Source organism: Branchiostoma lanceolatum, chromosome 14 (assembly GCF_035083965.1).
Source record: "Branchiostoma lanceolatum isolate klBraLanc5 chromosome 14, klBraLanc5.hap2, whole genome shotgun sequence".
NCBI classification, from domain to species: Eukaryota; Metazoa; Chordata; class Leptocardii; order Amphioxiformes; family Branchiostomatidae; genus Branchiostoma; species Branchiostoma lanceolatum.
Genome location: NC_089735.1, coordinates 525,935 through 537,902, shown reverse-complemented (window position 1 = coordinate 537,902; position 11,968 = coordinate 525,935). Strand labels below are relative to the sequence as shown.

Genomic DNA, 11,968 nt, shown 5'->3' with positions numbered 1-11,968 from the left:
TTTCCCCCATTTCTTTGGGGTCATCGACCGCCAGAGCACAGGTCAAAGGGCAGGAACACAACGTGGCAATCCCACAATCCACCTGGCGAGACCGGAGGAAAAAGCGGAAATAGGAATAGCCATGCTATCTGCGGTGTGATTGGATAAGAGCTGTCTTGTTTTGTACCTAATTTGAGAATATAAGAGTACAATTGCATACACATTTTCAATTTAATCATACTCAACACTATCGCGTAGACAACAGATGTAAAAGAATTGTACATATGAAAGATAGATATGATTTGAGGCAAAATTGATGTTAAATCGCAGCAGGCTGTTCTAACCAATGACAGGGCAGCTTACATCGCGGAATGGTACTTGTGGCTGATGACGTAATACCGGGTGGACCTGGGGGCAGCCATTTTCGTCTGGGACGGAATGACATGACAAGGGAGGAAGTCTGAAGAATTCGTCTTACAAATCTGCTTTTGGGCCAGAAAAAGGACCGACATTTCAGGGTAAGAGGTGCCCAATCGGTTACTAGTCGTCCCTATACTGTTGAAAACCTAATCGGACTCTAACAGGACTCGGAATCGGAGGTAAACTTTACGTGTCGTGTCGAGGTGGATTTGATACGTTGCAACTGGTTTTGAATAAGGAGTCAGTTCGAGTCGGTCTTGTAAAGTCGTTTTGTCTTGAAGATATGGCGAATGGACGATATATGACCTTGTTTCTACGGGTTGGCTGATACGTTTGTTATTTAGCTTATTTTGGGGAGTCCAGAATGACTGGTTTCGATGCATCCTAGATTCCTACTCTCGACTCAAGTTTCTAAACCACTAAATTGTTTTTTTCACCATTCAAACTTAGATCTTAATCATTGATCCTCCAAAGGTTCAGTTTTATGCTAATTCCTGGCAGCTTTTCAATGTATCAATATGAATAAATATCATCTGCCTCTTCAACTTTACAATAGATGGTCCGGGCTCCAGTATCTGAGACTATTTACAAGTATGGATAGATTATAAAAGCAAAACTTATCCATCATATCATAAGTTATTATGATCTCCTGGTTTTTAGTTGTCCCCCTATATTTGTAGAACTGCTGGATAAAGGTGTTGTATCCTGCCCTGAGTGGTATGTACACTAACAGGTGAGGTTACCTGGGCAAAGTACACTTCTCACCTGGTGACTCATGCACAGGTGTGCACAATACAGCTGCTCACCTACCTTTGTCTCACAGGTAATTAGTAGCAGATTAACTCTCCAGGTGTCAGGTGGATGAGCATGTGTAGTGGAAGTTCAAAAAGACCCAAGTAATGATTCAGCCAATCTTAGATTAATGGTCATGGGAATAAGCAGGCTGGAATAAGGCTTGATCTCTGAGCAGATCTATCAGTGGCAATGACAATACCTTAAGGGCAAAAGCAGTACTGGCTTGGTGGCCAGTTGGACTGCTTTTGCCAGTTTGATTCTGCCATTTCCACCGATACATCTGCTTTGAGATTAGATAAGACTACCTTGTAATTGTGAAGACCTTTTGGCGCATCATCATTTTTTGCTTAATTCTGACAAAGAAGAATACATTATCATGTAGTTGATTTTATTTTGAGACACTCTTTTGTCAAAACCTTCTGTTCATATTTTGTCTGTTTTTACAGCTTATGGCAAAAATTGGTATTTAGAGAATAGCTTGTAGTTATCATTCAATTGGTGCAATATGTTTGTACAGCAGTTTTTGGTCTGACTTCTTTATTCCAAAACTTAATTTTAAAAAAGCAATAGATCCAGCAGTGTATAAAGTGTAGCACAAGACAATGACGATGATAACACAACTGTAGTACGAACATTTTATACTGTTGGCAGCCAAAGTGCCCCTGACCTTCCTTTGGGGTAACTACCATGTAATTACAGACCATGTCCCAGCAAGGCGTGGCTCTCCACTGGGAACTTTGTTACTCCACTCATGCCCAAACCACTTTCCCTGCTCAAGTTGCTGCAGTCATTATAAGTAGTGGTTTCATGTTTCACATGGAGGAGCTGGGAAAAAGTCTGGAGTCATTCAAGTCCCCCAGCAAACATGTGAAATCAAGGCAGTAGAAAAGACACTCTATCCTGCACCTTGGCTCATCTAGAAATAGCTTTGGGTGAGATAACTGTAGGATAATAATATTTAGTTTAGTCTTCAGTGTCAAAATCACCTCAACCGTTCATTTCCATCACAGCCTAGTAAGAACTCATTCTCTTGTTTGTTTGTTTTGCATAACTGGTATACTGCCTTCTGACATAACACATTAATTTTGTATGTACATGTAGTAAGTTGAGTCGTTCTGTGCCAGGCTGGAGGCCTGTCCGCCTTAGCCCGGGACCTCACCCCCCACCCCCCCTCCTACTTTGCCCCTGATGGGTCTATATGGGGGTATCAAAATGTAGATGTAGGTGTAAGTACAAGTTGGGTTAGTCTGGAGTCAGGACTGTAAGGTTTGACCCACAAACACTGGAACAGACCCCTATATTTTACAGAACAGTACACCTAGTACCTACTGACATGTTATGTCAGAGTGCAATGCCCCAGTTGGTGTAAGTCCTGTCTGAGCAAACAACTGTGTACTTCTAGCAGCCCAGTTCTGACCAGTCCAACAATAGAGTGTACTGTACAGGCACGGGCTGCCCTAGTTCCACTGATGAGGTGTCATAGGACTTGAGAAAAGAGTGTTGCATGTGTAATACTAATAAAGGGGGAGGGGCATCTGGGTACAAGCTTGTTTCTTCTAACTAGTGTCGACCAGACTGACTGCTGGATATAGAGAGAAGGATTTGCCAGGGGAATGGCCACCAAAGGATTTCAGTTGTAGGCTTCGAGGGGGAAAGGTTAACCTTCCCATGGACTGACTCTCCTGGCCAATTATTCCGTAATTTGATGAATTCTATGTTCTGTACCCCCATAGTTTGGCCTGGTTCAGGCTACCTTCTCACCTTCTCACCAGTGCTGTTGTTATGATTCTCATTTCCACATGAAACACCCGCCCTAAGCTGTTGTTACATGTATTGTCGACTGTTGTCATGATTTGGCCCCACATATCTACTGTTACACAATCGGCAGTGTTTGTTGGAACCGTTGCGTTTGTATAACATGCAGAGAACTGTAAACACTACTGATCTCTGCCCTCTGGCTCCATGACAGGCTGTGGGGAGGGGGGTGTAGGACAGTGGATGGACTGGTACAACAACAACAACGTTTAGAGCTGTCAGTCAGATTTGACCTAACTGTGGTACGACATCACGCCTTGGGAAAGGCACTTAACACGACTTTCTTCACTTCACTCAGGTGTAAATGAGTACCTAGCTAATCTAGGGTTAGGGACGTCCCTCGGATAGGACGTTAAATGGAGGTCCCGTGTTTGGAGAGAGCCACACCCCACGCACGTTAAAGAACCCACCCTACAAAACCTTACAGTCGGCATATAGGCTACAAAATCTTCAGCAAGTTGAAGTTGGTAGCCTCAAAAATGAAAGACAAGACAAGACATCACTTTTGCCTGTATTCAGGGATCGGAATACCCACATGCAACCTGTAATTTTACAGACAAATTTGCTGACAAATTGTAGAAGACTTCTGTGCCGCTTGACTTCCTTGCCCCGTTTTATGCTAAACTATTATTGTTATTATTGTCATTTCTTGAATTATTGTGATATTATATTAGTGATGATTCTTTATTTGTTTTTAAATGTACTCTGGAGGTGTTGGCCTTGTAAAGGATGCATCGATCCTGTTGCCAACAACTCTCAGATTTCATTCTGTGAAGTTTGATAAATAAAAATAAATAAGAAATAAACTGATAATTAAAACAGCTAGAAGCAGTGCTTCAAGATGAGCTCTAACCCTCTGTGTTGTGTTGTTGTGTTCCTGCAGGTTTGGTGGTAGTGTACTTAGACAAACACAAACATGTTTCTGTGGGACTGGTTTGCTGGGATGCTGCACTATTTAGGTAAGACAACCATTGTGTGTGTCATACTATGTGTTTTCGCAGTTTGTATGCTTGATTGTGGATGCCTTTTTGTGTATGGTTGGGAGTCCGGCATCTTCCCTCGCAAACTTTTAAAATTCTTAACCCAATGAGACACTATTTCCTGCATTTAGAGGGATAAACTTTGGTTTTTCCTCTGTCACAGCCTCATCCTAAAGCCAAACATTAAGTTTCTTTGAAAGATTTATGACGGGTCACAAGGTCAGAAGGACACACCCTTATGCTGGTTGAAAACACAGCATAGGGGTCCATATCACAGCATAGATAGAGGGTTCCTATGCTGGAAAGGCCTGGTGAGAACGCTGATGTGTGTGTTGGAAACTACAGCATGTTTGACTTGTTGACGTTTGTTGGTGAACAATGTGCGTATACATGTATATATGTTGCTCTGTGATAAAGGAGGTTTTCCTAACCATGCCTCTCCTTTTGCCCCAGGTCTGTGGGAAAAGTTGGGAAAGCTAGTCAGTTTTGTGTGAACACTGTCTGATTAAATACTGTGTAATCATGAAGGTTTTCCTGACAATGGCAGGTCTGCGGAAAAAGTCCGGAAAGCTGGTGTTCCTGGGCCTGGACAACGCGGGGAAGACGACCTTGCTGCACATGCTGAAGGACGACAGAATGGCGCAGCACGTCCCCACGTTACACCCCACCTCCGAGGAGCTCGAGATGGGCGGCATGCGGTTCACCACCTTCGACCTCGGGGGTCACGCACAGGGTAGGTCGCCAGGGCAACAGGTTGCTTAGCAACGTTGTAAGATTGTAGTTATAGATAAGTAGATAGTGTGTCCCCACGTTACACCCCACCTCCGAGGAGCTCGAGATGGGCGGCATGCGCTTCACCACCTTCGACCTCAGGGGTCACGCACAGGGTAGGTCGCCTTGGCAACAGGTTGCCTTGGCAACGTTTTAAGGTTGTGGTTGTAGAGATGCAGATAGACCAGTTGAGCCAACTGTAGCCTATGGTGTGGACTGCAAATTGTGCACCAGAACACAGTTCTGTGTGGTTCTCTGTGTTCAAGTGCAGCTCTGTTATATCTAGAGTAGTTTTATAGTATGGTATCGCAGTTCTGTAGTATTCTAGTGTGGTTCAGTTTGTTTCTACTGCTGTTCTGCTGTTGTCCTATGTGGTAACTTCTCTGTGTTTTGTAGTTCAGTCGTATTTGTTCTATGTGTGTGTTGAAAGCATGAACAAAAAGAAATCCTGCAAACTTGTCCACTTCAAGATTAATCGTTCTGTCCCGCCCATTTCGAGCGTTTTCTGTGTTCATCTGTAGTTCAGATATACATTTGTTGTGTTTGTGTGGAAAGTACAAGCAAAAAGAAAACCTCCAAACTCGTCCATTTCCCGACTAACGTTCTATCCCTCCCTCCCGTTGGCAGCGCGGCGAGTGTGGAAAGATTACCTCCCAGCGATAAACGGCGTGGTGTTCCTCATCGACGCGGCCGACAGGTCCAGGTATAAGGAAGGCAAGGAGGAACTGGATGTAAGTTGAACTGATCACTGATTGGTATCTTTCTTTCATCAGCCAGTAATGCTAGGGTCACATTTCCTAACCGGGGCCCGGCCGGGCTGTTTGCGGAAACGAAACATCAAAGTGCATGTCCATAGATTTGCACAAGCTATGCTCTTAGATGATTTTAGGTACGTTTTGTGTTTTTGTTGTCTTTTATATCATACTTTTCGTTCACAAGGAGGGACTAGATGTGAGTTGAAGGGCCTCATTTCTTTCTTTCTTTCATCAGGCCACACCAATTTAATTTCTTGGTTAATGGATTTTTTTTTTAAATTTTAGCAAAAAAAAATCATAAAAACAGAAGGCTGGGGTGAAAACTTGCACCTGACCCTGTTCACACCCTGAAACTGTGTGCACCAAAGTACAGACTTTCCTCTGAGATTCTGTTTTCATGTTGATTTTAGAAGTTTTTCAAAACATCCGCTAACCAAGAAATTGAATTGGTGTGGCCTTAGCCAGTAACAAGTAGACCTGTAAGCCGATTTGAGCTTCTGATGAATAAAGAAAGGTTCTAGGGCAATGGGCCATAGCGCTATAATTTGTGCCTCAACGTTAAATTAGTACCATCGCGCTTAATTTTCAACTAGCCTAGTGGTACTTTGCAAGAATTCACTTGTCTCATATTATAATGTGAAAAATGTTGATATGATCCTCTAAACTGACCCCTTGGCCTAAAAAGAATTAAGTCCTCCATGGATACCCCCTGATTTAGTGTTTTAGATGATGACTGTTGACTTTGATTCTAAACTGTATATGATATGCAATGTTTAAGGTGTTAGAAACATCTATGAACCTGATGTAATGTTGTTGTTACCTCGCTAACTGATCAGAGAGGCCGAGGATAGAACAGGATGATCTCGGATCATTGCTGCTGGCTGTCATGACGCCCCTACGACCACTGAGGTCATGGGTCGTGATTGAGTGACCTCGCTAACAAATCCGGACTCGTGTTTCTCCGCAGAGTCTTCTAACAGACGAGCAGATCGCGAACGCGCCGGTTCTGATTCTAGGGAACAAGATCGACAAACCGGGCGCCGCCAGCGAAGAAGAACTCAGGCAGTGGTTCGGCTTGCACGGACAGACGACCGGAAAGGTTTGTCTCTTTGTTTAGAATCACCATTAGTGAAATACATCCTATACTAACTAATCTTCCTGGAGTCTTTTTCTTATACTGCTACTAGTTACAAGCATAAATACAATATGATACCAATACACTTCAACAAATAGCTCTACCTTAATCAAACGATTTAAGAATTTCAATTTTCAACTCACTGAGGCTACACAATAACTGAACAAACCTAACTTACGAAAGCTGAGACAAAAATGTCACAGACTGGAAAGGTACGTTGAAGGGACGGTGTTTTTCCTAATTTTGTCTTGATTTTATTCGTAGTTAACTTGTTTGTGGTTCCAACAGTGCATGTGCAGCAAAATGCATTGTGGCTTTACAAACTAGAGAGACTCAATATTTTGTAGATTCTAAGTTACCAGTTTTTTGTGTTGTACCTATAAAGAAGATAACTGATTGTTTGTGTGTGTTGTTTCCAGGGCAACGTGCCGCTCCATGAATTGAACACACGGCCTGTGGAGTTGTTTATGTGCAGTGTACTGAAGAGGCAAGGGTACGGGGAGGGCTTCCGCTGGCTGGCACAGTACATCTAGTGAGCGCGCCCAGAAGTCATGTGACTCCAGGACAAGGGTCAGGCCGGGTCACCGCTTCCTGCTTCCCGTTTTTAACCCTCTCCCTGCCAAGGGTGTCCATGCACCACATTTGTATCAGTTACAGCATAGGTTAGCAGGGCAGGGGTTAAAAAAGTGATTTTCTTTTAGTTTTCATCAGTTGTCATGATCTAATGTGGAGTAGTCCATTTCTAAACTAGGGGTGGTCAGGAAGCAGGGAGCAGTGTAAAATGTTTGGGGATCATCTGAAGATATTATACATTACGTACATGCATGTAAGGCCTAGGAGAAAATAATGTTGTGTTTCGGTGTTTGGAAAAGATTAGGATCGGTAGGTAGGGATTGTCTTCTTTTGTTTCAGATTTCGGTCAAAGTGATCCAAGAATACATTTTAACAATGTAAAACGGATATGAATTGTACAAGCACAAATAGAACAAGGCCTTATCTGTAAACAGAGTGTTGAATATCCCTTGGTAGTGGTCAACCCTTAAAAAAGCTAGGGTCGGTCAGGTTACCGGTAATACAATATTTTCTCTCTAGGCCTTACATACATGTAATCCCAGGTAGTGTAAGCAAAAGAAGGGTTTGTGAAGAATCAGATTTTCGTTCTGAGACGATGCAGGTATGATGAGATGATCCCTAAGCATCGTGACATTTCTTCTCTGACAAAAGGTATGCAAATAAGTGTTTTCTGTGGCTCCATGTGGAGACAGTCACGCCGGCCAGGTCTTTCCGCAACCCAGGAACTCAGAATTTGTAGAAAAATGAATTCAAAGATGAAGAATAAAAGAATAGGGAGAGAACTGGCCAGTATGTCTGTCACTATGAGTTATAATACTTCTGTCTGAAGTAAGCTGGGTAAATGATTATCCACCCCACCCCCCTTTACTACTATAGTATGATGTAACTCTGAGGGCGGATACTTAGGAACATGTCCACTTCTTAGTATATATGGGAACTTAGGAGGAGAGATGTTGGAAGCTCTGTCATCATATACAAATGTATATCAATTGTACAAAAAACATCTCTGTCAATGTTTGTATGACATGTTTCTGCACATTGTTTGGAAGTTTGCAATGATGTCTGCTTGCTGTGGTAACTGTAATATCTACAGTATTATCTGCAAGCCCTGTTAGCTAAGCTACAGATTCAAACCATATTGCCATATGTTATGTACCAATTTATGGTACGTGCGTAGAAGTAAACTGTATTGAAACTTGTGTCTTTAGATTTGGAAATCTTCATCATAAGAAAGTCCTTCCTCTTCAGTTGGCGCAGCAAAGTCAGACATGACCTTTAAAAGAGCACACTTCCCTTTATATCATGTACCTTCATTTCTGTGGTCACTAAGAAATATTTGTTATTAGAGAATCCACATAACAAACATCTTTTCAACTTTTTGCCTCAGTGTGATTACTGTGATACGTAACCCCTGACCCTACATGACCCCTAACCCTACATAACCCCTAACCCAGCTTACTCCAGACAGAAGTTATTGTGATATGACCGGCCGATGTTCCAGAGTTGCAATTTTTGTACCTAATGTGTGAGCAGCGTTTCAGTAACCCCCAACCGTAGCCCTTACTGTAGCAGCGTAGAACAAGGGTAGTTCTATAAGCTGTTTCATCGTTCCAACTCCGTATGCACAGCGAGATGCATCGTGGGTAATATGTCAAAGGTGAAGTCCCCAAAGTTATACACAGTTCTTGTCTAGACCATTCCTAATGCATGTCCAGACATGTTCTGTTTATGTCTTAGGGCTTTAACTTTGACATATTAACCAAAATGCATGTTGCTGCACATGTGCAGTTGGAACTCTGAACAGGCTTATTCTGTGGTTATGTATAAAGGAGAACACTGTTAGACTATGATTCATCTTGGAGCATCGTATTGTGAAGAGCAATTGGTTAAACTCGTTATCGTTAATCCCTCAGGTTTTGTTCTTTCTAATAAATTAATGTAGAAGTTGCAGAAAGGTCGACAAGCTTCTTTATGAACCCAAAAAGTGTTGGAAAATTCATTTCCACGAGGCCTGTGAAAAAAGAAAATGATGAGAAAAAGTCATCAAACTTTTACCTTAAGATTTCATTTAGTGTGTTGATTGCCCCAAAAGTAAGTCTACATTTTACTATAGTTTGACTAACAGGTCACATGATTTTTGACCAAGCTTCAAGGATCTTAGGTTACCATGGTAACTGAAGCATGATTGATGTCTGCTCCATGCTGTATATGACTGGTGCACGGGTGAAGGGAAGGGTTCCATCTTTTTGTATAAAACTAAGTAGTCATTAAAAATGTTTTGATTTAATAATTGGTAAGAATAGTAGAATGACATTATTCCAATCAGTAGGTATTTTTTTTCATTTTGCTCACCACAATCAGACTGAATGAGCCATGTGACCTGATGATGATGATGATGATGATGATGTGCCTATTTCCAGTAAGTTGTTATGAAGTTGCTCCTTCACAGCTGTTTCCTTTTTAATTTACGGCGTGATTAATTATAAGTAGGCCGTATGAAGAAATTAAGCTTATACCATATATGGTTATGATTGTAAATACCAGGCCACTGCCTGACACCCATGCCCCTGACAGGTCACCTGAGGAAACCCCGTCAGCTGCAAAGCCTGATGGGAAACAGCAGCCCATATATGGATTGTTACATTTCCCTGCTCTGTATTTATTGTTGTTTGATTCTTGTAGAGATCACCAGTGCAAATACAGCCTTTTTTTGTTCAATTGTTGACAGTAGATGGTGCCCTGGATGATCAAAATGAACCGGGATTCGCTCAGAACTGCCCAGTGCTGTCTCCAGCTTTGAATGTTTTTCCGTCCCACTCATTGTTTGGGAGCCGATGTTTTGAATTTTCATTCGTTATTTTAAGCTTACAAACTTTAAGATACCTTTTCATCAATTTCAAGTCATGAAGTTCAGAATTTGGGACGGAAAGGGTGAATTTTTTTTTTCCGTCCCAACAAGCATATTTCCTGGACGGAGGGACGGGTCCTGGAGACAGCCCTGGAACGGATAATCGTTCATTTTGGAACTCCAGGGACGCAGCGAGATTGTCTCGCTTTTTTTCTTCTTCACAGAAAAGAATAAAACCATCAGTGGCATGGAACTCACACAAGGGTCCGTACTCAGTCGTGTCGTTTTACTCAAGTCACATTCTTCGCACAAAGTCCTGTTGTTGGACTCTCAGCAAGACTAATGACAGAACTTAGATTTACTCATTAAAACATTTCTGGCATAAAACAAAAGAAGTTCGTACCACAAACCCATGACTGAAAAAGTCATGCCCTTACTTTCCTATCTTAAACCTGGTGCATGGATGTGACCAAGACCTTTATTCTTCTCTTTGACCATTAACATAGAATGACTGGCTATACCTGTATACCCTTTTCACGTAGTTTCAGTCAAGGCCAGTGTAACTTCCTGAATGTTGGGTGGTTTTCCCTAAATACTACATGTATACACCAAGCTATATACACATAGGACCTAATCTTATTGTTATATACAAGAGAAATCATGAGAAATGTGGAACATACCTTCACACTGCTACACAGGAGTAGAGTCCTTTCCAAACTTAGAAATAATTTCTCTGAGCCGTTCAACAGTGAATCAGATCTGCCAGCACTATTCTGCTGTGTTGGAGGAAACCCAGTCACTATTAAAACTCTTTGGTGACTCTTCGAACTCTGATTGGCCGATTCTCCACCAATCAGCATGGAGGTGACCAAATTTGAATAGGGAACTCCCTGATGATGTCATCGTGACACATCATTACCAGGTATGCTGTCTGTGCCACATCATCTGTAGCACCCCTACTTCAGAATGGAACTGCCCTGGCTTGGTACAAAATTGCATTATAATTGGATCAGTCCACTTTAGTAATGGGGGTGTTAGGTTAATGAAAAGACCTGTTTGTACATTTTTGAGGATGGTAAGGCGTATGTGGCACACAGAGATTGGACAACATGTACGTCTTAAGATAAGAAATAGACAGATGAAGCCTTAAGAAGCCACACTTGTAGCTGAAGTTCTGCTGAAGAAGTTTGATGATGTTTCTGTGGGACTGGCTGGCTGCTGCCCTGAGTTTGCCTGTTGTACCTTAAGTTTTCTTTGCCACGGTATTTTCATGTTTAGTGTTAGTGTAACAGCCAGGGTGTTTGGCCCAGAGGTCCAGGGTTAGAATCCCCTGACATGCCATCGATGTTGTGCCCTTGGGAAATGGCACTCCCTCACTCCTCTTCACTCAACCCAGGTGTAAAAGTGGAAATGAAAATAACGTTGAAAAGTGATAAACCGACTGACCTATGTTATTGTGTGTGTTTTCGGGATTTTGGAAGTCAGCATAACTCAATCTCTGGATCGATTATGATGATATTTGGTATGTAGGGAAGACAAAGTTAATGGTTGATTTTGGGTCCCCTGGTATGTGACCGTGGTACTGCAGCAGAACTGTTTTTTGTATCTTTTGACCTGGACATGCTATGGTCTTGTTTGCACCCAGGTGAACCAGAAGAAAATAAAATAATGTTGAAAAGCAATAAAACCGCTGAACTACCTTATCATCTCCATGAAAAATGTAAATATTGTTTTGGGTCCGACTGTGTGTGTTTATGTGTGTGTGTTTATGTGTGTGTGTGTCTGTGTGTTTGTGTGTGTGTGTGTGTGTGTGTGAGTGATTCCAGATTAGCATAACTTAAGAACCTCTAGATGGATTATGATGATATTTGGTATGTGGCTAGTTGTTGGGAGAACA

The 11,968-nt window shown here is 42.1% G+C and overlaps 1 protein-coding gene across 1 annotated transcript; it reads left to right on the top strand.

Moving 5' to 3' along the window:
• The first annotated feature begins 358 nt into the window (after positions 1–358).
• LOC136448256 (small COPII coat GTPase SAR1B-like) lies at positions 359–10,333 on the top strand. The gene is made up of 6 exons (XM_066447580.1): positions 359–497; positions 3,893–3,968; positions 4,537–4,722; positions 5,388–5,491; positions 6,483–6,614; positions 7,070–10,333. Exons 2-6 carry the CDS (start codon positions 3,926–3,928, stop codon positions 7,181–7,183), a joined length of 579 nt encoding a protein of 192 aa, XP_066303677.1. The 5' UTR covers positions 359–497; positions 3,893–3,925; the 3' UTR covers positions 7,184–10,333.
• Positions 10,334–11,968: the final 1,635 nt, after the last annotated feature.

Excerpts from the sequence above, each read along its gene's own strand:
- LOC136448256 (XM_066447580.1), top strand. The coding sequence starts at position 3,926 with ATGTTTCTGTGGGACTGGTTTGCTGGGATGCTGCACTATTTAG. Across the intron at positions 4,723-5,387 it reads CCTCGGGGGTCACGCACAGG|CGCGGCGAGTGTGGAAAGAT; the intron begins GTAGGTCGCCAG and ends TCCCGTTGGCAG. Across the intron at positions 6,615-7,069 it reads ACGGACAGACGACCGGAAAG|GGCAACGTGCCGCTCCATGA; the intron begins GTTTGTCTCTTT and ends TGTTGTTTCCAG.